The 26705-nt window shown below is 45.4% G+C and overlaps 2 protein-coding genes and 1 long non-coding RNA gene across 6 annotated transcripts in view; all 3 read right to left on the bottom strand.

Moving 5' to 3' along the window:
- Positions 1 to 3089, bottom strand: part of LOC135515989 (cyclic AMP-responsive element-binding protein 3-like protein 2) — a 28662-nt gene extending 25573 nt beyond the window's left edge. For both annotated transcript variants that reach the window (XM_064939905.1, XM_064939906.1), the window contains exon 1: positions 2835 to 3089. In XM_064939905.1, coding sequence (XP_064795977.1) covers positions 2835 to 2933 — 99 coding nt within the window. In that variant the 5' untranslated portion in view covers positions 2934 to 3089. The remainder of the gene's footprint in view (positions 1 to 2834) is intronic.
- A 141-nt stretch (positions 3090 to 3230) lies between these two features.
- Positions 3231 to 6837, bottom strand: LOC135515991 (single-stranded DNA-binding protein, mitochondrial-like). 2 transcript variants are annotated; one of them, XM_064939907.1, is made up of 6 exons: positions 6751 to 6837; positions 6063 to 6131; positions 5887 to 5944; positions 5464 to 5692; positions 5141 to 5229; positions 3231 to 5044 (listed from the first exon to the last, which is right to left on the bottom strand). In XM_064939907.1, exons 2-6 carry the CDS (start codon positions 6084 to 6086, stop codon positions 4998 to 5000), a joined length of 447 nt encoding a protein of 148 aa, XP_064795979.1. In that variant the 5' UTR covers positions 6087 to 6131; positions 6751 to 6837; the 3' UTR covers positions 3231 to 4997. The 2 variants fall into 2 exon arrangements, with proteins under 2 accessions (XP_064795979.1, XP_064795980.1); XM_064939908.1 differs by having other exon boundaries at positions 6063 to 6107; positions 6751 to 6811.
- A 7191-nt stretch (positions 6838 to 14028) lies between these two features.
- Positions 14029 to 18168, bottom strand: LOC135515329 (uncharacterized). 2 transcript variants are annotated; one of them, XR_010451788.1, is made up of 4 exons: positions 18092 to 18168; positions 14621 to 14918; positions 14246 to 14540; positions 14029 to 14120 (listed from the first exon to the last, which is right to left on the bottom strand). It is a non-coding gene; the product is annotated as an uncharacterized LOC135515329 (long non-coding RNA). The 2 variants fall into 2 exon arrangements; XR_010451789.1 differs by having other exon boundaries at positions 14621 to 14915.
- Positions 18169 to 26705: the final 8537 nt, after the last annotated feature.

Here is a 26705-nt window from a genome sequence, read left to right as displayed (position 1 = left end):
TACTCTTTCTAAATATGGACAGAACAAACACAGAGGCATGCCTGGCGGGTGGCAGACATGTTGGTTTTGGGCATACAGACGTTCTCTTGTGGGCGGCCGGTGTCTTCAGATGTAGGAATCTTTGACCAGGGACTTCCTGTCTTCCGAGTGCCTAGGCAGGGTGAGCTGAAGTAGCAGAGCTGTTAATGGGCTTTCCCTAACTAAATCACTGCTATGACCTCACTGACTCAGTAGTGACATGGCTCATTCACAAAAGACGCCTTCTCTGTTCTCTTCAGGAGCTCTAACAGTACGGTCTGCGTCTCCAGTCTCCACCATACACTTAGGGGGGGGAAAAAAGTGTCATCTCGAACCTAAAAAGGGTTCTTCCGCAGTCCCCAAAGGAGAACCCTTTTTGGTTCCAGGTAGAAGCCTTTGGGTTTTATGTAGAACCCTTTCCACAGAGAGTTCTACACGGAACCAAAAAGGGTTCTTCTGTGGGGACAACTGAAGAACCCCTTTTTTCCCCTAAGAGTGTAGCGATAAAACAACGTTCTCACTAGAGGTCTATCCCTACGGTCTGCACAATGGCTCGATCTGTCGTCAGGCATTCTAAGTTGTAAGTTCCGAAGTAGGGCTGTGAGAGAACGGTGAGGACGTCAATCGGAACTTCCCTTCAACTTTTATAACACCATGATGTACGCAGGGAAAATATACACAGAGATGATAATGACCGCGTATTATAAACCCATAGATTTATGACTAGGTACGAGAGAGCTCCTCCTTTGATCATCACACAAGGCTACTACTCGATTAGTTTATGTAGAACGGCGGATAGGCTGCACGCAAAATATAAAATACCTAGACGGGAGAGGATGAATCATGTCTGGAAAATGTATTATAGAAACAAAGCAATATTGCAGCTGTCTGATATTAGACGGGCTAAACCACGGGATTTGCCGAATAAGACCAAAAACAGGCCACGGGTGCATGACAACGAACAACGACGTATTCTAGATGTTTGCGGGGGGAAAAAACGGACTGTAGCGCTTCGTAACTATTTAGGGCAGAGATACATTCTCTCTGAGAACTCCTCTGTAAGCAAAAAGCACATCGGTGTCTGCCATCAAGTCTATATGAGCTTTTCTGCCTAATTCAGCCAACTGTCTGTCCTATAAGTTGCCTTTGCTACTGTAAGTGTTAGCATCACGCTGTCGTTTTTCTAAGGACTGATCGGCCCTGGGTATATGAAACATAAGAAAAATATCATCTGACAGTGTGTGACTGTCCTTCAAACTGACTATCTCCTAGCAGACATCTATGAAGAGCGGATGGGGTTTCTATGCACGGAACGTGAGTGGTGGGGATATGTTGCTGTGGAGCGGAGAGGTTATGACTCCCACCTCAAAAAGAAAAGACTAGTTGCGTTGTCGTGTTAAGAAACAAGAGTAATAGTAGACATGCATGAGTAGCGAAGAGAGCATTGTACAAATAGAATGAGTCCGGGATTGAGCTGACATATGCAGCCTGCTCGAATGCAGAGTGTTGCCTTTAAAGGGTGCATTGCAGACGAGGCGTGATTGGATTGAATTCCGGCTTTAATAAATCAATAGAAACAGATGTATGCTCAACGTCCAGTCTTCCTACGTGATGATTCAACGTTGGTCTGTGCCGTGGGAGGGACACGCAGAGAGATGTGCCCTCCTTACTGACGGGAGATCCAGACGGGGGTCTCAAGAGTACACACACATACCAATCAGTAACAGGGGAGGTGAGAGCTCAGCTCTGCAGCTGAGAACAGTTGGCATTGTTGTGAGATATGCCATGTCAACAAACCCCAGGGAGAGAAAGTATGTGTAGGCTTCAAACCCAAGGAATGGAGCGGGGGGGTGGCATGGGAGTCTTGAAAAAAGACCCTGCTCTGTTCTCTTGCCATCTGAGATGATCAACCTTTTCTCCGCACACACCAACGGACAAACATTAAGAATAAACTACGTGGTGAGTTGATGCCTATTCGGCAGCTAGTTAGCGAGGTGATTGACCGTGCTACTTTGTATGCGTTGTTTGTTGGCAACCTTGTACTTTACAAAGTTTTTGGAACAGATTCCTGTTGGAACGTTCCACAAATTATACCCACCCCCCACACACAGCTTGCTACTCCCTCACTCACACACTGCTACTCCCTCACACAGAGGCTGTAGTTTCTTCTCACAAAGCCTGGGATTTACTACTCACACAGGCTGTACGGTTCTGCAGGTCTGTGGACACAGTTCCCTGTTGTGGGTTAAGAACAATGGCTTTGCTGGGGGCCACAACACTGGTGCACGTTATAGTACATTGGAACTAGGAAGGTGTAGATGGCAGAAGGGTGGACTTGGTCCAATACACAGATAAAAGATCAGCATGGTGTGAATTCGCGGTGCTTTTAAGATTCCAGCTAGTACACTAACCTAGGGCATTGGAAGAAGTAACGGAAATGTAGTCAGTCACACCAAATATAGACAGCAGAGAAAGTCTCAGCCTAGTGTACAGTAAGTGTCTGGTTCCCATCCATCATTAACTGTCACCACAAACCGAATAACTTATCAATTAGCCCATCGACCTACCCCACTCACGGTGGGTCGATGTAGGGCAATGAAGAGGCGAATCATAGTTTGCATTGAAAATAGCTGACTCAATTGAAATTCCGAACAAAAGAAAATAAACCGGATGGCATATTTTCACTAACGTCAACACCCCAGTGAAACCTTGAGAACCTTGGTATGGGAATCAATAATAAGAAAAGTGCTATTGACAAGTGTGGCAGTGGAATAATGGTTCGTATTGTTTATAATATTTGCCTATATATAACTTACTGTGCTGTATAAGACATGTTCGTTTTCTCCAGACTCCGAGAGCTCACTGAGATTCCTATCCCAGTGTAAAAAGGACTCAGTATTGTCCAATATTTCCATCCTTGGCGATGCGACCGCTCGGATTCCTAATGTGTCGTTAGATGACAGGTCCCTTGATGATGATACTTTGCAGCGGAGATAGCAAATACACTCCTTCACACACTTTACAGCGATATCAACCGAAGAATGTTATGTTTTTACTCTGTTCACGCAGTTAATTCAACTTCAGTGAAGAAACGTAGTTATGCTGTTGATGTAACTACAACGCCGTAATATACGCAGCAGTACTGCTAACAAAGCAGTTATCGCCGAATTACAATATTAAATTTGAAAAATAGCGTTAGAAGAAGACTGCCCCGTGTTGGCTCTTGTTTATTTTCTTTGCACAGAGTTCCATGGACTTTTTCCTTGATGCAGTTTGCTGCCCACCACCAGAACAGACCAGACAGACAGGAATGTGGGCGGGGACAAGAGTAGCGACATCTAATTAGACTAAAACACTACCAGGGTTTGCATTCCATTTGCGTAGGTTGTATCAAGATAAAGGGCAACATACAATGCAATGGATACACATTTAGCGCAATATCTACAATGTATGTGGAGAAACTGTTCACATGAAAACGTTGCAATAACTTCGGTCAGAAATTGGAAAATTTGTAACTTCCACACTGCAAAAAAAAAACACACTCCTGTCCATCTGCGTCATACCAATCGAACGAGTCCTTCTATTCTATTCTAGTGTGACCGTCTGACTGACAGGGTTCTGCGACCAATCCAAAGCATTTGAGCCCGAGTATTTGATTGACAAGCGAATAAGCCAATTACATCACATTAACGTACGTTTTGTAACAAATCAGAGAAAGACAAGAATTCATCATTTTAAACAGGGCCTCCCAGGAATGCAAATCAACCAAACAAGTTAAAGCTCTTAAAAAATAAGCGCTTTCTGCTGCAATAACTTAACTTTTTCTGCAATTCCCGAGTGGTCTGCCAAGGAACAGGTCAAAGAGGACATTCTGCTAAGAAACATATTCCACTAATGTGTGGATATTGAAATCAAGAGGCTAAAGTACTGGAGAAAAAATATATATTCGACCTACATGATACATACAAGTACATTAAACATGAGTACAAACTTTGCCCAGACAGAATTGAGGTGAGAATCTGGTGATATCAGGAAGGGGGAAAAAATACTAAGTTGGAATGAAACCAAAACTAAACAAATAGTTACAAGTTTAAATCTATCTTTAAAATAGAACAGAAAGACATGCTGAGATGAAAACAGGTGGTATAACATTCTATTTGAAACTGGCACATAATCCTAGTTTTGGGTACAGCATTATGTGGATGAGAGTCAGTCACACATCACCCATTTATTTCTCTCATCTGTTATCTGGCTTCTCTGGGAAAACAACTAACTGCTCACCTTTAAGGCCTGATCCTTCACTCTGCTTTGAACAGCAGTTCCATTAGTAGTACTGCAACAAGAGTAGCGCAAATGGACGTAAACTAAGATTATACAGTAGTAACAAACATTTTGGGGGATAGAATACATACATGTGACCCCATGTCTAGGTATACTCTGGCGCACTCAGAGAATGAGAGGACTTTAGTAACCATAAGCATGTTTTAGCATGGGCAGTGCCATTGAGGACTTTCACCATTTTGAAGTAGTCAACTGGGTGGTACCTCCTATGGGTTAAGGAAGGATCACACAATTCCATCTAGGGCATCAGCCAATGAATGATACTCACGAGCGAACATTCCATAACTGCAGGTGGCAGTAAATCTCCACTTGGCTTTACACCTGTTCAAACAACGCATTCCAGCTGGCAGTGTGAACCATTTCAGTTTGTTTACCAACTCATAGAAGTAGTATAAGAAAATTGACTACTTCAAAATAGAGATGGCCTCAATGGCGCTGCCCGTGCGCTCACCGACGTCATAATGGGACAGATAGTCTTCTATCATTCACTACAATCAACAGAGAGGAGTTACACTGTGTTCTGTCCCATTTAGATAGCAGGCACACAGCTTCTTCCATGGTCAGTTAATACATAGACAATAGAGTAGCTACACAGAAAGAGCTTCAGTCTTCCTCCTAGATGAAGATCGCCACATCCCTCATTGATCCTTCCCTCGAATGTTGTCGCTTAAAAATACAATGTTGTCTGTAGAAGGGAAAATATTGACATGTTTTATTGTTATGAAAATATAAAATGCCAGTGAATGTGAAATGTGTCTGAGTGCGTGTTCCCCTCTCTCACCTGCGATGATGGTGGTAGCCTGGCGTCTGACGTTGTTCTTGTCTACGTACTCCCCGTAGTCCAACTTCCCCTCCACCAAAACCCTCGACCTACAACGGGGGCACACAGTACCAAGGAATGTGTTACTGATATGTTTTCCGCGGATTGTTATAAGACCAGTTGCCTTTGCAGTAAACACACGGACGATACTTCCAGAAATAAGTAGATAAGACAGAAAAAGTTTAAGTTATCAGGCTCCTAGTCCCCAGAGAAATAGAAACTAAGCCCGAGAAATTGACAACCCACAGTATACAGGGGGAACACAGAGTGAAAAACACACATACCCTTTCTTGACATACTGGTAGGCCACATCCCTCAGACCAGGCTTGAAGATTGACACACGATGCCACGTCGTCTTCTGGCTGACATCTCCTGCGGGGGACGTCTCCACGTCCCCGGAGCGCCACATCTCGTTGGTTGCCATGGAGAAGATGGTAACGGGGTTCCGTCCCTCCATCTGTCTCATGACAGGGTCCTGCCCCACGCGGCCCAGCAGCTGAACACGGTTAATCGCTGTGTGTGTGTGTGGGGGGGGGGGGGGCAAAGAGGAGTGCACACTTGTCAAAGCCACAGGGGAAGACATTAAGGTGTACACACGTCAAAGCTAATGGGGGAAGACAGAGGAGCGGACAGACATCAACTGGTCTGGGCTGTTTGTGTTCGATAGATGAGAAACCTGAGAAAGTGCCCTGACGGTCTATACTCACATCTCTCCAGGATCAGGCTGGTGTCTGTAGACTGGCGTCTGACCAGCTGTCTGAAAACCTGCAGGGAAGAGGCATAAAGACACACTACAGTCAGCCAAGGAGCCACAGCCACAAAAGTAAAGTAGAGTAGCGATTAAGGGGGAACTGCTGTATTTGTATTTGTGTTGCACACTTACCTGTGCTGCTCCGTTTCTCAACATCCTCTTTGTTTGCTGGACGGACTGTATGATAGTAAAGTAGACAGACTGTAAGAAAGAGTATCGAGTTGACTTCATCTCAAGATGAGGCTATGAGCATTAGTTAGAGCTTTAATCCTGACTAACAGCCCGGACTGTATGATAGTAAAGTAGACAGACTGTAAGAAAGAGTATCGAGTTGACTTCATCTCAAGATGAGGCTATGAGCATTAGTTAGAGCTTTAATCCTGACTAACAGCCAGCAAGTTACATGGACACAATTGTCTTTCTTCTATAGTCACACCTGTCATATTTGGTTAGCTGTCCCAGTGGGTATCTAGCTATCATTTTTCAAATACCTAGCTAGCTACAATCGAAGACAATAATAATACCGACTGCTGCTTGATATAGGTCTAGCTAACTTACATTGTCTCCATAAAGATCAATTGTATCGCATTATAACCATGGGTAAATGGTTGCTAACATTACATTGTAACATCTACTGATGTTACAGTCGTGCCCAGCAAGCACGCTACATTAGTTGCAATGCGAGTGGATAGATAGATAATAATAGGGTCGAGACATAAACTGCCATAAAAAGTACACTTGTCCTACAAAATGTTAGCATGCTTGTTGTTGTTTATCATCATTGATATCTAAGGACATACAGTAAGTTAATTAAACTTACATGATGCAGTAACCGAAATCCTTAAGTGCACGCTGCTTCCGGTCCGTCGCTAATATAAGTCCGTGATTCATTGTAGAAGGCAATAGACAGTTCCGCTGATACTGGGGGCTGGATCAAATACTTTAAAATAAAAATAAAGAGTGAGATGCCTCGCATTGTACATCTCACCAAGTGCAAAGACATAAACATAAGTATGTACAGTACCCAACCACACAGGAGGGAAACTTCTAAGGTCCTTCAGAAACCACACACCACTCAGACAAAGGCACACTTTCCCAGAGCAATGTCCTGTCCCTATGTCTGTGAGAGCGTTTAACAGAGTATATGTCCAGTTGACCTTCCTCTGTGACCCAAATTGTCCTCCAACGACCCAAATTAAGATATACAGTGTGATTGTAGATGTATTCTCATATCTCACTACCCACATCTCACATGCACAGGGCCCACTTTAAGTCCCGACCCATAGTGAAACTCTGATATACAGTATAATTCTAAAAACACACGAGAAGAAGTACCTCTGTCTATGAATCAAGGAAATGCATGTAGTGTATGTGGTCAGGAATTCTGTATGATAAGTCCCAGCAGTTGAGAGACAAGGCAAAAATCAGGCTGGCTGATGGGTAATCGGGGGGCAACTTCTCCTCTACACAGGGCCGCTTCACATATTACCTGCAAGAGAATACCATACCAGATGGAAGACATATGCAATACCATAGTTTGACTAGGTAAGGTGTATAGTACATGGCACTGTATGGCACTATCCAGCTCAAAAGTAATGTGCATATAGCCTCTATATATATATAACCACTCCACAAATTTCTTGTTTACAAACTATAGTTTTGGCAAGGCGGTTAGGGCATCTACTTTGTGCATGACACAAGTAATTATTCCAACAACTGTTTACAGACAGATTATTTCACTTATAATTCACTGTATCACAATTCCAATGGGTCAGAAGTTTACATACACTAAGTTGACTGTGCCTTTAAACAGCTTGGAAAATTCCAGAAAATCATGTTATGGCTTTAGAAACTTCTGATAGGCTAATTGACATAGTTTTAGTCAATTAGAGGTGTACCTGTGGATGTATTTCAAGGCCTACCTTCAAACTCAGTGCCTCTTTGCTTGACATCATGGGAAAATCAAAAGAAATCAGCTAAGGCCGCCCCAAAAAAATTGTAGACCTCTACAAGTCTGGTTCATCCTTGGGAGCAATTTCCTAATGCCTGAAGGTACCACGTTCATCTGTAAAAACAATAGTATGCAAGTATAAACACCATGGGACCATGCAGCCGTCATACCGCTCAGGAAGGAGACGCGTTCTATCTCCGAGAGAATGAACGTATTTTGGTGCGAATCAAGTGCAAATCAATCCCAGAACAACAGCAAAGGACCTTGTGAAGTTGCTGGAGGAACCAGGTTCAAAATAATCTATATTCACAGTAAAATGAGTCCTATATCGAAGTGAAATGCCCCTCAGCAAGGAAGAAGCCACTGCTCCAAAACCGCCATTAAAAAAAGCCAGACTACGGTTTGCAACTGCACATAGAGACAAAGATTGTACTTTTTGGAGAAATGTCCTCTGTTCTGATGAAACAAAAACTGTTTGGCCATAATGACCATCGTTATGTTTGGAGGAAAAAGGGGGAGGCTTGCAAGCTGACGAACAACATCCCAACCGTAAAGAACGGGGGTGGCAGCATCATGTTGTGGGGGTGCTTTGCTGCAGGAGGGACTGGTGCACTTCACAAAATAGATAGAAGGAGGAATATTATGTGGATATATTGAAGCAACATCTCAAGACATTAGTCAGGATGTTAAAGATTGGTCGCAATTGGGTCTTCCAAATGGACAATGACCCCAAGCATACTTACAAAGTTGTGGAAAAATGGCTTAAGGACAACAAAGTCAAGGTATTGGAGTGGCCATCACAAAGCCCTGACCTCAATCCTATAGTAAATGTGTGGGCTGAACTGAAAAAGCGTGTGCGAGCAAGGGGGCCTACAAACCTGACTCAGTTACACCAGCTCTGTCAGGAGGAATGGGCCAAAATTCACCCAACTTATTGTGGGAAGCTTGTGGAAGGCTACCCAAAACGTTTGACCCAAGTTAAACAATTTAAAGGCAATGCTACCAAATACAAATTGAGTGTATGTAAACTTCTGACCCACTGGGAATGTGATGAAATAAAAGCTGAAATAAATCCTTCTCTCTACTATTATACTGACATTTCACATTCTTAAAATAAAGTGGTGATCCTAACTGACCTAAGACAGGGAATTTTTACTAGGATTAAATGTCAGGGATTGTGAAAAACTGAGTTAAAATGTATTTGGCTGAGGTGTATGTAAAATTCTGACTTCAACTGTACTTCTATGATATCAAGGAAGAAAACGGGAGGGAGAAAGAGAGGGAAGGAAGGAGAGAATGTGTGTGTGTACTCACTGCTTGACCGTAAGCATGTTGAGTCGAGCCTGCTCGATCTCTGAACGTCAAGGCCAGGGTCAGAGTACACAGCCTGGACACAGGAGACAAAGAGGGTTAGGGTCCGAGATAAACCCATTTTGAGAACAGGTTTGATGGAGTTTAACCTTTATAAACACTTCCGGTTCCGGTTGGAGCGAGCGGCCGCATCTACACTTCGGTCCGCAGGTAGTATAACTTTTTATAACTTTTCATTACATTTCGTTATAGTACAACGGTTTGATTTGTCTAATCTTAGCAATTTCTTCTTAGCCAGCTACATAGCCGTCTTTGTATCAACGACAATTGCATAATTATCGTATTTCGTCGTCCTAACGTATCTGCCCAGCAGCTAGCTAAGCAGCTAGCTAAGCAGCTAAGCAGCTAGCTAACATCCACTGTCCACTAGCACTGTAGAAACTATTACACTCAACTGAACGACTCGATTAGCGTAGTGTCAGCTAGCTACATAGTTGTCTTGTATCCAAGATAATTGTGCAGTTTAGAGTGTGTAGACTTAAAGTGATTATCTTAATTTACCGAGGTTAGCTAGCCAGCTCGTCCTTAACGTAGGAAATGCTGCTAGCTAGCTAGCCAACAGCTAGGAATTGAACTCCAACTACCCGGTCAACATTCGCGTCGTTCCACAGGTAGTATCACATTTTCATTTCACTTCATTACAGTACAACGGTTTGATTTGTTTGATCGTAGCTAGCCAGCTACATATCTTTGTATCTAAGACATTGTGTAGTCTAGAGCGATTTTCTAGGTTAGCTGGCCAGCTATTGTCGTTCTTCTAACGTAGCTAGCCCCGAATAGCAGCACTGTAGTAACTATTACAGTACAACGGTTTTTTTGTTTGATCGTAGCTAGCTAGCTACATAGCCGTCTTTGTATCTAAGACAATTGTGTAGCCAGAGCGATTTTCTAGGTTGCCAGCCAGCTATTGTCGTTCTTTTAAAGCAATCAACCTTGCTAGCTAGCCAGCTAGCCCCGAATAGCAGCACTGTAGAAACTATTACACTGGAACGACTTGATTAGTGTAGTGTCAACATCGCAGCCACTACCAGCTAGCCTACTCCAGCAGTACTGTTTCATTTCAATCATTTTAGTCAATAAGATTCTTGCTATGTAAGCTTAACTTTCTGAACATTCGAGACGTGTAGTCCACTTGTCATTCAATCTCCTTTGCAAGCGTAGCCTCTTCTGTACCCTGTTAACTATGTGTCTATCTATCCCTGTTCTCTCCTCTCTGCACAGACCATACAAACGCTCCACACCGCGTGGCCGCGGCCACCCTAATCTGGTGGTCCCAGCGCACGACCCACGTGGAGTTCCTGGTCTCCGGTAGCCTCTGGAACTGCCGATCTGCGGCCAACAAGGCAGAGTTCATCTCAGCCTATGCCTCCCTCCAGTCCCTCGACTTCCTGGCACTGACGGAAACATGGATCACCACAGATAACAACTCTACTGCTCTCTCTTCGTCCGCCCACGTGTTCTCGCACACCCCGAGAGCTTCTGGTCAGCGGGGTGGTGGCACCGGGATCCTCATCTCTCCCAAGTGGTCATTCTCTCTCTCTCCCCTTACCCATCTATCTATCGCCTCCTTTGAATTCCATGCTGTCACAGTTACCAGCCCTTTCAAGCTTAACATTCTTATCATTTATCGCCCTCCAGGTTCCCTCGGAGAGTTCATCAATGAGCTTGATGCCTTGATAAGCTCCTTTCCTGAGGATGGCTCACCTCTCACAGTCCTTGGCGACTTTAACCTCCCCACGTCTACCTTTGACTCATTCCTCTCTGCCTCTTCTTTCCACTCCTCTCCTCTTTTGACCTCACCCTCTCACCTTCCCCCCTACTCACAAGGCAGGCAATACGCTCGACCTCATCTTTACTAGATGCTGTTCTTCCACTAACCTCACTGCAACTCCCCTCCAAGTCTCCGACCACTACCTTGTATCCTTTTCCCTCTCGCTCTCATCCAACACTTCCCACACTGCCCCTACTCGGATGGTATGCGCCGTCCCAACCTTCGCTCTCTCTCCCCCGCTACTCTTTCCTCTTCCATCCTTTCATCTCTTCCCTCTGCTCATACCTTCTCCAACCTTTCTCCTGACTCTGCCTCCTCAACCCTCCTCTCTTCCCTTTCTGCATCCTTTGACTCTCTATGTCCCCTATCCTCCAGGCCGGCTCGGTCCTCCCCTCCCGCTCCGTGGCTCGATGACTCAAAGCTCACAGAACAGAGCTCCGGGCAGCCGAGCGGAAATGGAGGAAAACTCGCCTCCTGCGGACCTGGCATCCTTTCACTCCCTCCTCTCTACATTTTCCTCCTCTGTCTCTGCTGCTAAAGCCACTTTCTACCACTCTAAATTCCAAGCATCTGCCTCTAACCCTAGGAAGCTCTTTGCCACCTTCTCCTCCCTTCTGAATCCTCCTCCCCCTCCCCCCTCCTCCCTCTCTGCAGATTCGACATCCGATCCTCGTTTGCTAAGTCAAACGACACCGCTGGTTCTGCTCACACTGCCCTACCCTGTGCTCTGACCTCTTTCTCCCCTCTCTCTCCAGATGAAATCTCGCTTCTTGTGACGGCCGGCCGCCCAACAACCTGCCCGCTCGACCCTATCCCCTCCTCTCTCCTCCAGACCATTTCCGGGGACCTTCTCCCTTACCTCACCTCGCTCATCAACTCATCCCTGACCGCTGGCTACGTCCCTTCCGTCTTCAAGAGAGCGAGAGTTGCACCCCTTCTGAAGAAACCTACACTCGATCCTCCGATGTCAACAACTACAGACCAGTATCCCTTCTTTCTTTTCTCTCCAAAAACGTGCCGTCCTTGGCCAGCTCTCCCTCTATCTCTCTCAGAATGACCTTCTTGATCCAAATCAGTCAGGTTTCAAGACTAGTCATTCAACTGAGACTGCTCTTCTCTGCATCACGGAGGCGCTCCGCACTGCTAAAGCTAACTCTCTCTCCTCTGCTCTCATCCTTCTAGACCTATCGGCTGCCTTCGATACTGTGAACCATCAGATCCTCCTCTCCACCCTCTCCGAGTTGGGCATCTCCGGCGCGGCCCACGCTTGGATTGCGTCCTACCTGACAGGTCGCTCCTACCAGGTGGCGTGGCGAGAATCTGTCTCCTCGCCACGCGCTCTCACCACTGGTGTCCCCCAGGGCTCTGTTCTAGGCCCTCTCCTATTCTCGCTATACACCAAGTCACTTGGCTCTGTCATAACCTCACATGGTCTCTCCTATCATTGCTATGCAGACGACACACAATTAATCTTCTCCTTTCCCCCTTCTGATGACCAGGTGGCGAATCGCATCTCTGCATGTCTGGCAGACATATCAGTGTGGATGACGGATCACCACCTCAAGCTGAACCTCGGCAAGACGGAGCTGCTCTTCCTCCCGGGGAAGGACTGCCCGTTCCATGATCTCGCCATCACGGTTGACAACTCCATTGTGTCCTCCTCCCAGAGCGCTAAGAACCTTGGCGTGATCCTGGACAACACCCTGTCGTTCTCAACCAACATCATGGCGGTGGCCCGTTCCTGTAGGTTCATGCTCTACAACATCCGCAGAGTACGACCCTGCCTCACACAGCGGCGCAGGTCCTAATCCAGGCACTTGTCATCTCCCGTCTGGATTACTGCAACTCGCTGTTGGCTGGGCTCCCTGCCTGTGCCATTAAACCCCTACAACTCATCCAGAACGCCGCAGCCCGTCTGGTGTTCAACCTTCCCAAGTTCTCTCACGTCACCCCGCTCCTCCGCTCTCTCCACTGGCTTCCAGTTGAAGCTCGCATCCGCTACAAGACCATGGTGCTTGCCTACGGAGCTGTGAGGGGAACGGCACCGCAGTACCTCCAGGCTCTGATCAGGCCCTACACCCAAGCAAGGGCACTGCGTTCATCCACCTCTGGCCTGCTCGCCTCCCTACCATTGAGGAAGTACAGTTCCCGCTCAGCCCAGTCAAAACTGTTCGCTGCTCTGGCCCCCAATGGTGGAACAAACTCCCTCACGACGCCAGGACAGCGGAGTCAATCACCACCTTCCGGAGACACCTGAAACCCCACCTCTTCAAGGAATACCTAGGATAGGATAAGTAATCCTTCTCCCCCCCCTTAATGACTTAGATGCACTATTGTAAGTGGCTGTTCCACTGGATGTCAGAAGGTGAATTCACCAATTTGTAAGTCGCTCTGGATAAGAGCGTCTGCTAAATGACTTAAATGTAAATGTAAATGTATTCTTGACCACTGGAGGGGGCTAGTGAGACTTGTCACCTGTCACCTAACCTGACCTACGTAACAGTGTAGTAGCGACACAGAGATCCACATTAAACCCCTAATCTAGTTGCATAAAGACAAAGCTGCTTAAAAAAAACAAAGAAAACACAGCTGGGTTCCTTAGTTAATCCACACTCCGGTGTTTCACAGTGGCACTCTGCTAAATCCTGTTCAAGTGACGGTGGTCATGTTATAAAAGATAACAGGGAGTCTTAACCAAGGATCACTGTAGCCACTCACAGTAGGCTGTCAGCTTTGTGCTCACACACACCCACACACACACAGTGTCACTAACAGTGGGCTGTCAGCTTTGTGCTCACACACACCCACACAGTGTCACTCACAGTAGGCTGTCAGCTTTGTGCTCACACACACACACACACACACACACACACACACACACACACACACACACACACACACACACACACACACACACACACACACACACACACACACACACACAGTGTCACTCACAGTAGGCTGTCAGCTTTGTGCTCACACACACACAGTGTTACTCACAGTAGGCTGTCAGCTTTGTGCTCACACACACCCACACACACACAGTGTCACCCACAGTAGGCTGTATGCTGTGTTGGTCTCCAGCCTGTTCCAGCATCTGCACCAGGAATGGAAACATGTCATTGGACTAACAAACACACACACACAGTTATGTATGGAGAAAGCAGGACACAGAAAGTCACAGAAACAAACACACACACACAAAGATCCCTGTGATCTCACCCTCCAGAAGAGTTTCCTGCAGGTGATGCTGCATTGCAGAGCTCCTGGAGGAGCAGATATAGGCTCTCCAGACTGATGCCCTCCTCAAGCAAATCACCACTTAGCTGGTGGAACAGGTGGGCTGTACGCTCCCAACTACACACCGACAGGGGAGTGAGTGACCAAGGAACAACATGTTGGCTGATTTGGGGAACGGTATTGGAAAGTACCTAATTGGGGGTTGTTTCTGTATTGAGGTGTTCAACATGACATTGCATCTCCTTCTGTAGAGGGGGTCCAACAGCAACGTCGACCTCTGGAGGAAAAACAACAACATACACACACGTTACTGCGACATTATAACACACACACACACACACACAGTGAATGACTCACTATAATGTAACTGTTCCAGGAGATTTGCAGGTGCAGGTAGATCCGAGACATAGGCGACAAAGCGTCCAGATGCAGCTCCGCCTCTCTCTCTCCTCCCCCATCTTCATCCTTCTCTCCATCCTGCTCTCTGACCACCCTCTCTCTCTTCAGCAGGCGAGCCAGCACCAAGCCTCTCCTCCAGGCACAAAAAGGGCCTCCGGGGGCCCCTGGGTTCGGTTACCCGGGGGGAGGGAGAGAAAGAGGGAGAGTGGAGAGTGGAGGGCTGGGGTTACTGGATGGGGTAGATGGGGTGTTCCTACTGGGGAGACAGAGAAATGGTACAGTCTGTGTGACTGTGTCAGAAACACACCCAGACACCTTACCTAGTCAAACCCACACACAATTTGAGCCACATTACACAACTCAAGAGTAAGTTGAACTTTGGTAACGTATCACGGTCGTGTCAGGACAGCAAGGTCATGCTGTGTTAGCCCACCAGGGGGCAAAGTGAGAGTGCAGTGAAGAGGGGGGATATTCCCCTGGCACAGAGAAACAGTTACCTAATACTGACCTGGAACCTTGACAAGGTCACTCACTCAGTAAGCCTTTCTCTATCTTTCTGTCTGCCCTTCACTTCTTCTCTCTCTTTCCTTCAACTCTCTTCGAAATCCCCACTGAGAGAAGGAGGAAGAGATAGAGGAAGGTATCTTTCCCTGTGGAGATTTACTGTCATGGTCGTTAGAGGAAAACCCAATTATTTAAAGAGCCTGTGTCGACACAGATGTAGCATCTTAATTTGAGCCAGTTTGTTACAGCAGGTAAATAATCCTGCAGCAACAAGACATTTTTGTTATTATGTGTTTTATATTTAATTGACATTTTTTTGTAGGGATTAATACATACAAGGGAAAGTCAAGTCTGAAATTTAAAAATGGAAATTACAAACTTCAGGAGCCTTTTATTTGTTGTATTTTACCGCCAATAATATCCAATTGCGATCTTCTCTCATCGCTGCAACTCCTTAACGTGCTCAGGAGAGACGAAGGTCAAGTCATGACCCGCCTAACGGTGCTTGTTAACACCCGCCCGCTTAAACCGGAAGCCAGCCCACCAATGTGTCATTCAACTGACGACTGGAGTCAGCCTGCAGGCGCCCGGCCTGCCACAAGGAGTCGCTAGAGCACAATGAGCCAAGCAAAGCCCCCCCAGCCAAACCCTCCCATAACCCGGACAACGCTGGGCCAATTGTGGCACGCCCTATGAGACTCCTGGTCATGGCCGGGTGTGACACAGCCTGGGATCGAACCCGGGTCTGTAGTGACGCCTCTAGCACTGCGAGGCAGTGCCTTAGACCGCTGCGCCCCTCCGGAGGCTCATGAGCTTTTTTTAAACCTCAAAATACACTACACACTTTACATTTTCTACATTGCATCTGTATTTAGTTCCTTTGTCGAAGTACTACAATACAGGGTTAGCTGTTTTTACAATTTTATCAGTAACTTACAGTATTAATCAACAGTAGAACACACAGTAAAATACAGTACATTTGTTTTACAGCACACTAAGACTTTTCTGTAATTTCAACAGTAATACACTGTCGAATGCACAGTAAAATACCGTAAATGTGTTTTACAGTAATCATGATGGTGCATTGTGGGAAAATGTTGTGGGCGGGGAAAGAGTCTTTTAAGGTGTGCCTTGTAAGAGGCCATATTTGTTGCGCGCGTAAGTGAGAATGCTGTACCCCCACAGAATATGGTAATATATTGTGTTGTAGGAATTCTACAAACGTTGTCCTGAAACTCAACGGCAACCTACTGGCAAATTGCTGCAAGTAATTTACAGTAATTCAGAATACAGTACCATACTGCATTTCTGGAGTGCCAAAAACCTTTTAATACTAGTTGGTATGCATTAACATATTTTAAGACTATTACTACATGGAGATACCGTGATTATGTCAGTAATATATTGGCGCTATTTAGAAATATCGTGTTGTAATTGCAATTATTTTGACGACCAATGTATCCTTAACGACAACAACATTTTCAGTGACGATTACAGATATTTGTACTTGCTATGACTGAGATATATATATATATATATATACATACACACATACAGTATACCTGGAGAGGCTTACAAGACACAGTGTCTCGCACCCACTGTGAAATTTGGTGGAGGACGCACGAATTAAGCCACGTTACAAGGTTGTCCTGGAAGAAAACTTGCTTCCTTCTGATCTGACAATATTTCCCAACTCTGAGGACTGGTTTTTCCAGCAGGACAATGCTCTGTGCCACACAGCCAGGTCAATCAAGGTGTGGATGGAGGACCACCAGATCAAGACCCTATCATGGCCGGCCCAATCTCCAGACCTGAACCCCATTGAAAACCTCTGGAATGTGATCAAGAGGAAGATGGATGGTCACAAGCCATCAAACAAAGCCGAGCTGATTGAATTTTTATGCCAGGAGTGGCATAAAGTCCCCCAACATCAATGTGAAAGACTGGTGGAGAGCATGCCAAGACGCATGAAAGCTGTGATTGAAAATCTGGGTTATTCCACCAAATATTGATTTCTGAACTCAACATGTCATGCTGATAGCAGCACCTTCATGGCTGTTACATCTTTCTGATGATTACTGACACTGTTCAGAGACTGTCTCACAGCTCAGTGGATGGGTGTGCGTGTTAATAACCTCCCAGGTGACAGAGTGTGTGACAGAGAGAGAGAGCCCTTCCCAGAGTTAGACGAAGACACCCAGAGGCACAGGAAGACGATTATGCACTGAGCCTCTTCGGACACATGAGAAACCATTCCACATGCACACTGGTTTTGGTTGTCCTCTGTGGATCCAGGACAGTGAGAGAGCACTCATGTGCGTGGACACACAAATGGACGGACACACACTGCTCAGACTAAGAGCACCTTTTAGTCTGTACTGTATGTTGTGGATGCTGGCTTTTAAATGTGTATCTGTACCTGAATGTGACGTATTTTGTGCTATGCATGTATGACCTAAATTGTTGAGCATGTGTAAAAACTCTTTACTCTGGTGCACATTAAACAGTCATGAGCCACATCAGCAGCCTGAGCACCCCACCTAGCAGCCTATAGCAAGCAGCCTGGAGAGCCTGAAGTAACCTGCCTCCACTTAGCAGCCACACTCACATTACAGCCTGCAGGACTAACCTGGCCTCCATTCCTTCTCCAACTCCTTCAAAACCTTCACCATTATCTCCACCTTCCTCTCTCCTCCCTATACTCCCTCTCTCCTCCCTATACTCCCACTCTCCTCCCTATACTCCCACTCTCCTCCCTATACTCCCACTCTCCAAGCCTCTTACATTCCCCTGCAAGGGGAGTCAGGGAGACAGACATGAGAGGACAACATAATACTGTCACCCATCCCTGTAAAACACAACTTTTGTCCTTCAGCAAGGATACAAGAGATAGAGAGAGAAAGACACCTCTTCACGCAGACTTACTCAGATTCACTGTTGTCTTCGTTTTAACCCCGTCTCGTTCACTTCCCAGATTAGTCTGTCATCATATTTAGTTTTTTCCCTGGTTTGTCTGTTCTTATGTTCAGTGTACTTTTATATACTTCATTTTTTTTAATGTGGGATTTTATAACTTCTTTTTTTTAACTTGCTGATTACCTCTCCATGTAAAGTGACTTTAATTATGATAAATATTAACGTCTCCTGATTGTAAGACAACAGACAGCTGCTGCTAAATTGTTTGCATAACAATCTCTAAATATTGACCCAGTTCCTAAGCAACTGGTGCTACGTACAGAGACACACCCACCCACAAAGAGAATGGCAGCAGGCCAACCACAGAATATACAGTTCCTTTAGAAGGTATTCACACCCTTTGACTTTCTACACATTTAGTGATGTTATAAAGTGGGATTTAAATAGATTTCACTGTCTTTTTCTGTTTGCCAATGATCCACACACAATGTCAAAGTAAAGTCAAATTATATGATTAGATAAGTATTCAACCATTCAACCCCGAATCAATACATGTTAGAATCCCCATTGGCAGCAATTAGAGCTGTGAGTGTTTTGGGGTAAGTCTCTAAGAGCATGAATGACATACCTGGATTGTAAAATATCTGTAGATTATTATTTTTTAAATTACTCAAAGCTCTGTCAAGTTGGTTGTTGATTATTGCTAGACAGTCATTTTCAGTCTTGGCATAGATTTTTAAGTCAATTTAAGTTAAAACTCTAACTAGCCAACTCAGGAACATTCAATGTCGTCTTGGTAAGCAACTCCAGTGTATATTTGGCCTTGTGTTTTAGGTTATTGTCCTGCTGAAAAGCGAATCTGTCTGTTGGAGAGCAGACTGAACCAGGTTTTTCTCTAGGATTTTGCCTATGCTTAGCTCTATTACATTTTTAAACTCCCTAGTCCTTGCCGATGATAAGCATACACGTAGCATGAAGAATGGTACTCAGTGATGTGTTTTACCCCAAACATAACACTTTGCATTCAGGACAAAAAGTTCATTTCTTTGCAAGTTTTTTGCAGTATTACTATAGTGCCTTATTGCGAACTGGATGCATGTTGTGGAATATTTGTATTGTGTACAGGCTTCCTTCCTTTCACTCTGTCATTTAGGTTAGTATTGTGGAGTAACTACAATGTTGTTGATCCATCCTCAGTTTTCTCCTATCACAGCCATTCAACTCTGTAACTGTTTAAAAATCACCATTGGCCTCATGGTGAATTTTCTGAATGGTTTCCTTCCTCTCCGGCAACTGAGTTAGGAAGGACGCCTGTGTCTTTGCAGTGACTGGGTGTATATTGCTACACCATCCAAAGCATAATTGCTCAGTGTCTGCTTCTTTTCTTTCACCCACCTAACCAATAGGTGCCCTTCTTTGCAAGGCATTAGAAAACCTCTCTGGTCTTTGTGGTTGAATATGTGCTTGAAATTCACTTACAGATAATGAATGGTATGTGTGAGCAGAGATGGTGTAGTCATTCAAAAAGCATGTTAACCACTATTATTGCACACAGTGTGAGTCCATGCAACTTACTATGTGACTTGTTAAGCAAATGTTTACTCGTGAACTTATTTAGACTTGCATTAAGAAAGGGGTTGAATGCTTACTGACTCAAGACATTTCAGCTTTTCATTTTTTATTAATTTGTAAACAAATCTGAAAATACAATTCCACTTTGACGCTATGGGATAATGTGTCTAGATCAGTGACACGAAATCACGGTTGCCAAGATGCCTATGGCTTAACACATCCCCACCTGCCTACGCAAACACACGAGACGTCTCTCTAGCTATACGTGTTGGCCGTGGTGATGCAGCTCATGTACACATGTCACATGCTACCACTGAAAAAGGCTTAGAGAGTACAGTTAGCAAACCAGACTATCGGTCTCATGATGGTCCATGGCCTGTGTTTGATTGACAGCCTGACTGTCTCCAGTAACAGTAGGATAATAGGTTCTCTATGTTTAATGGAAGACAGAGATAAGGCCATTTCAAAGGGGACCGTAATGCAGGGGACTGACTGGGACTGAATGGGGCTGAGAGGGGCTGAAGAGCATCATGGATGTTGAATGGGAATGGACAGCAGATCTCATCTCATAGGGACAGTCTCTATTCGGGGGTTCTGAGCGGGTAGACAGGAGATTACCATCACCAACACCTGGAGAGAGAGCGAAAGAGAGATAGAGAGAGAGAGAGTAGGGGGACAGAGAGACAGGGGAGAAGGATGTAGAGAGGTTTATGAGAGCACTATGTAATTGGAAGCCCTAACATTGATGAAAACTGGTACTTTATATTTAACTGGGAAACAGTTGTAGAATCGGCAGAATGGGAGAGAGAGGAAGGTAGACCGAAAAAAAGAAAGAGGAAGGCAGATGGAGGCTGAGAAAGAGAGAGGAAATAGAGAGAAAAAGAGATGGAGAGAGGAGAGAAAGAAAGGAGGTGGAGGGAGGGAGGGTGTGTGGAGAAGGAATTTCCTCATGTCTTTGGAGAGAACAGGCTTTTGGAATGTAGCACCAGTGATGTGTCAGAGAGGATAATGTGAATTCCTTTACAAGGTGCCAGATAGCTTATTGTGTGTGAGAGGTTTTTGTGTAGAGTTCTCACAAAACCTAGTCCGAAAGATTCCTCGCATTGAGAGTTAACCTGATGAAGACATGCTCTTCTGCCTGTGTATGTATGTGTATGTGTGTGTGTGTGTGTGTGTGTGTGTGTGTGTGTATGTATGTATGTATGTGTGTGTGTGTGTGTGTGTATGTATGTGTATGTGTATGTGTGTGTGTGTGTGTGTGTGTGTGACTAACTCTATGTTAGCAAACATACTGTCTGTCAATGTGTGTGTGTGTGTGTGTGTGTGTATGTATGTATGTATGTATGTATGTGTGTCCTTGACTCCTCCCCCTGCTCCTTAGCAACCCAGATCCACACTCCTTAGCCCTCCTGGCCCATGAACCCACACAACAGCAAACCAGCCAGCCTTAGTCTAGACCCCTCTGACCCCACGAACTGCCTTCACCCCTCCCAGCATTCCCCATTCCATCACCAAGACAGTATAGGTTTTCACCAGGGAGTCATTGGGGAGGCATGTTAAGACCAGTAAACAGCCAAGAACCACCCAACACAATTTACCCGCTAGAGGCTCTCATCCAAATCTGCAACGACATGGCCAACACCAGACCTGACCCTCCCCCCAATAACCCATCATCATGACCCTGACAACACACACCGTCTTCCAGCGTCCAAACTTGCCGCCACATCACTCCTTCTCCAACACCAGCCCAGGCCTATGGACATAGTTCCTGGTTCCTGTTTTTTCCTGGTTCCCAGCACCAGACCCAGCACCTACCCTTGGCCTCCAGTCCCAGTCCCAGCATGACTTCCAGTCCCTGCCCCAACAGCAGTACCAACCCAGGTTTTCCTGGTCCAACAGCAGCACCAACCCTGGACACAGCACCGAACAACCACAACTGCCAGCCCAAACCCCACTGCTTCCACTCCACCAACACAAAGGCACATTGTGACTGACTGAGTAGACTGACATTGTCACGACTTCCGCCGAAGTCGGTCCCTCTCCTTGTTCGGGCAGCGTTCGGCGGTCAACGTCACCGGCTTTCTAGTCACCACCGATCCATGTTTCATTTTCGTTTTGTTTTGTCTGTATTACACACACCTGGTTTCAATTCCCATATCATGTTCCTTATTTAACCCTCTGGCATACATTTATGTTCTGTCCGTGATTGTTGGTGTCTTAGTGGTTGTTGAAGGTGTTAGTTTGTATGTATTTTCCTATTTGGAATATTGCTTGAATTTTTATGTGAGTAAACTTGTGTTGGTCAAACCTGTGTCCTGCACCTGACTCCGCTACATCTCTGCACCCAATCGCTGACAGACATATTTTTTAATTGCTTTTGTTTTTGTTTGATTGGATGACCATTTGTTTTTTGCCTAATTTGAATTGATAACTTATTGTTTGAATTGTTTAGTATTTGGAATATTTTATTAATGATGGATTGAATTTTAACATTTTAAACTCTAATGAATTTAGGAATAACCAAATCAAATGACCTTAAACCTTAAAGTTCACACAAGGATCCCTTGTGTGTATGCTTGCTCCTCATGTTGTCTTTACTTCCCTCTACAGATCCCATCCCAGCCCCAGCTCCTGGTTCCTGTCTCTCCCAGGTCCACTGCACCAGACTCAGCACAAGCCCCTGGCTTTCCAGCCCTGGTACCAGCAACATTTCCAAACCGGCCTCAACACCAACCCAGGTTTTCCCAGTCCCAGCACAAACCCTGGACACAGCACCGACCAACCACAACTGCCACCTTCATCCAGCAACCGCCAGCTCAGACGCCACCCCTTTCCCTCCCCCAACACAAATACACCGTCAACCACTCCACCAGACCAACCATGACTGACTGACTGTGACTGACAAATTGACAGACGGATGTAATTTCAGCGAATGCATTAGAGTTTTTTGGTAATTGTTTGTTTTTCATCAAATCACATTTTATTGGTCACATACACATATTTAGCAGATGTTATTACGGGTATAGCGATGTGCTTGTGTTCCTAGCTCCAACAGTGCAGTTGTCTCTAACAATATACAAATCTAAAAGTAAAAGAATGGAATTAAGAAATATATAAATATTAGGATGAGCAATGTCAGAGTGGCATTGACTAAATACAGTAGAATACAGTATATAAACAGTATGTAAACATTATTAAAGTGACCAGTGATTCCATGTCTATGTTCATAGGGCAGCAGCCGCTAAGGTGCTGGGTTGAGTAATCGTGTGGTAAACGGCTAGTGATGGCTATTTAACAGTCTGATGGCCTTGAGATAGAAGCTGTGTTTTAGTCTCTCGGTCCCAGCTTTGATGCACCTGTACTGACCTCACCTTCTGGATGATAGCGGGGTGAACAGGCCGTGGCTCGGGTGGTTGATGATCTTCATGGCCTTCCTGTGACATCGGGTGCTGTAGGTGTCCTGGAGGGCAGGCAGTGTGCCCCCAGTGATGTGTTGGGCAGACTACACCACCCTCTGGAGAGCCCTGAAATTGCAGGCAGTGTTTCACCTTCTTCACCACACTGTCTGTGTGGGTGGACAATTTCAGATTGTCAGTGATGTGTACGCTGAGGAACTTGAAGCTTTTCAACATCTCCACTACGGTCCCGTCGATGTGGATAGGAGCGTGCTCCCTCTGCTGTCTCCTGAAGTCCACAATCAGCTCCTTTGTTTTGTTGAGGGAGAGGTTTCTTTTCCTGGCACCACACTCCCAGGGCCCTCACCTCCTTTCTGTAGGCTGTCTCATCATTGTTGACAATCAGGCCTACTACTGTTGTGTCATCTAGAAACTTGATGATTGAGTTGGAGGTGTACGTGGCCATGCAGTCATGGGTGAACAGGGAGTACAGGAGGCGGCTGAGCACGCACCCTTGTGGGGTCCCTGTGTTGAGGATCAGCGTAGCGGAAGTGTTGTTTCCTACCTACAACACCTGGGTGTGGCTTGCAGGAAGTCCAGGACCCAGTTGCACAGACCTAGGGCCCCGAGCATAATGATCAGCTTGGAGGATACTATGGTGTTGAAGACTGACCTATAGTCAATGAACAGCATTCTTACATAGGTATTCCTCCCGTCCAGACGGGATAGGGCAGTGTGATGGCAATTTCGCCATCTGTGGATGGAGCCGGTATGCATATTGTAGTGGGTCTAGGGTGTCGGGTAAGGTGGAGGTGATGACGACAGAAGTGAATTATCACCTCCAAGTGAGCTACAGTGCGATAGTAATTTAGTTCAGTTACCTTTGCTTTCTTGGTTACAGGAACAATGGTAGACATCTTGAAGAACGTGGGGACAGCAGACTGGGACAGGGTTTCCAGACATTGAATAAGTCCTTGAACACTCCAGCCAGATGGTCTGCACATGCTCTGAGGATGTGGCTAGGGAGGCCATCTGGGCCGGCAGCCTTGCGAGGGTTAACATGCTTATATGTCTTACTCACCTCGACCACAGAGAACAGGAGCCCACAGTCCTTGAGAGCGGGCCGGGACGGTGGCGTCGGTCCCCAAAGCGGGCGAAGGAAGTGTTTTGCAAGAAGTCGGTGTGTCTGGTTTTCCCTTTGTTATCTGTGATTGTCTGTCGACCCTGACACATACTCGTGTCTGAGTCGTTGAATTGCGACTCCACTTTGTCTCTGTACTGACATTTTGCCTGTTTGATTGCCTTATGGAGGGAATAACTACACTGTTTGTATTCAACCATATTCCCAGTCACCTTGCTGGGGTTAAATGTGTTGGTTCACGCTTTCAGTTTTGCACGATTTGATTAACTTAAGTTGTATTGACTTTTTATTGTTTGAATTGTACATTTTTTAAGGTTAACTAAATTTGATTTGAAATATTTACATGTAATGAATTATCGAAAAAACGAATAAATGTACCGTAAACCTTAAAGTTGAGCATTTCGCCATGTCCTTTTGGTCTGTTTTGCCCTGTATCAGTGGTGTAATCTTATAGATGATTTGGATATGAAGCGTGAAAATGCTAATATAGGTACCATTGACTTGCGTTGGATTTGTGCCACAAATGCTTAAAAGGTTAGCGTTTGAAACAGTGGCCAGGTAAATAAAACCAAAGCATGGATTACTGTCTTACCTTGGCAGATTCTCAATTGGGCTAGTCTGTCCTCTTCTCGACTCCTCCGTCCTCTCCTCCGTAAAATTAAAAAGTGGTTGAGTGATCGAGGAGTGTCCATTCGTTAGTTGGCAAACAAAAGAGTCTGCTGCCCTCCTCGATTATCTACTTCGACAGAGGATGCACAAGAGCATCCTTGCGGCAGGTCGTGCAGAAGTGTTTTGGATCAGCTGTTTTCTCGAATGAGAAAAGCATGCAAACATTATAAAACGATACGCTACTTACCCTTTTATCTATAAAATGTCTTCACAACTAGGTCAATTAGTTATCACTTTACACATTTATTTTGGGATTCCAGCCGTGTAAACATAATTTGCCTTATATCACACGAGTGGAGAAGAGGTCTCATTTTAAATAAGCGCATTTGTTTCCACATTTCTGCTCCTCCCCTCCGCTACTTGATTACCTTTGACCTTTTGTAAAAAGAGGAGAGGAGAGGATGGAGGAGAGGAAGCTAGCAAACAAATTGAGATTCTCCCCATGTCCATAATTTGCTTACACGGTAAGGAAACCAGTAAAGTGCATTCGGAAGGTATTCGGACCCCTTGACATTTTCCACGTTTTGTTACGCTACAGCCTTATTCTAAAACGGATTAAATACAAAAATGTTCCTCATCAATCTACACACAGTACCCCATAATGACAACGCTAAAACAGGTTTAGACATTTTTGCACATTTGTTAAAAATAAAACAGAAAAACTTAAGTATTCAGACCCTTTGCTATGAGACTAGAAATTGAGCTCAGGTGCATCCTGCTTCCGTTGATCATCCTTGAGATTTTTCTACAACTTGATTGGAGTCTACCTGTAGTAATTTAAATTGATTGGACATGACGTGAAAAGGCACATACCTGTCTATATAAAGGTCCCACAAAAACCAAGCCATGAAGTCGAAGGAAATGTCCGTAGAGCTCTGAGACAGGATTTTGTCAAGGCACAGATCTGGAGCATTGAAGGTCACCAACAACACAGTGACCTCCATCATTCTTAAATGGAAGAAGTTTGGGCCACCAAGACTCTTCCTAGAGCTGGCCGCCCGGCCAAACTGAGCAATCGGGGGAGAAGGGCCTTGGTCAGGGAGGTGACCAAGAACCCGAGGGTCACTCTGACAGAGCTCCAGAGTTCCTCTGTGGAGATGGGATAACCCTTTTTGAGGTGCTCCACCAATCAGGCCTTTGTGGTAGAATGTCCAGGCGGAAGCCACCTCTTAGTAAAAGGCACATGACAGCTCTCAGACCATGAGAAACAAGATTTTCTGGTCTGATAAACCCAAGATTGAACTCCTTGGCCTGAATGCCAAGTGTCGCATCTGGAGGAAACCTGCCACCATCCCTACGGTGAAGCATGGTGGCGGCAGCATCATGCTGTGGGGATGTTTTTCAGAGACAGGTACTGGGAGACTAGTCAGGATCGATGGAAAGATGAACTGAGCAAAGTGAAAACCAGCTCCAGAGCACTCAGGACATCAGACTGGGGCGAAGGTTCACCTTCCAATAGGACAACGACCCTAAGCACACAGCCAAGACAACACAGGAGTGGCTTCAGGACTAGTCTCTGAATGTCCTTGAGTGGCCCAGCCAGAGCCCTGACTTGAACCAATCGAACATCTCTGGAGAGACCTGAAAATAGCTGTTCAGCGACGGTGCCCATCCAACCTGACAAAGCTTGAGAGGATCTGTAGAGAAGAATGGGGAGAAACTCCCCAAATAAAGATGTGCCAAGCTTGTAGCGTCATACCCAAGAAGACTCAAGGCTTTAGTCAATGCCAAAGGTGCTTCAACGAAGTACTGAGTAAAGTGTCTGAATACTTATGTAAATGTAATATTTCAGTTATTTTTTCTAACTTTTATTTTGTCTAAAAACCTGTTTTTGCTTTGTCGTTAT

Source organism: Oncorhynchus masou, chromosome 27, assembly GCF_036934945.1.
Source record: "Oncorhynchus masou masou isolate Uvic2021 chromosome 27, UVic_Omas_1.1, whole genome shotgun sequence".
NCBI lineage: Eukaryota > Metazoa > Chordata > Actinopteri > Salmoniformes > Salmonidae > Oncorhynchus > Oncorhynchus masou.
Note: the sequence above shows the minus strand (reverse complement) of the source record. Positions and strands in the feature narration are given on the sequence as shown.

Bases quoted from the DNA above. Each gene is read 5' to 3' on its own strand.
- LOC135515991 (XM_064939907.1), bottom strand. From the start codon at position 6,086: ATGTTGAGAAACGGAGCAGCACAG. The intron at 5,945-6,062 runs GTAAGTGTGCAA...TCTTCCCTGCAG, and splicing joins TGAGAAACGGAGCAGCACAG to GTTTTCAGACAGCTGGTCAG. The intron at 5,045-5,140 runs GTGAGAGAGGGG...TCCCTTCTACAG, and splicing joins GGCTACCACCATCATCGCAG to ACAACATTGTATTTTTAAGC.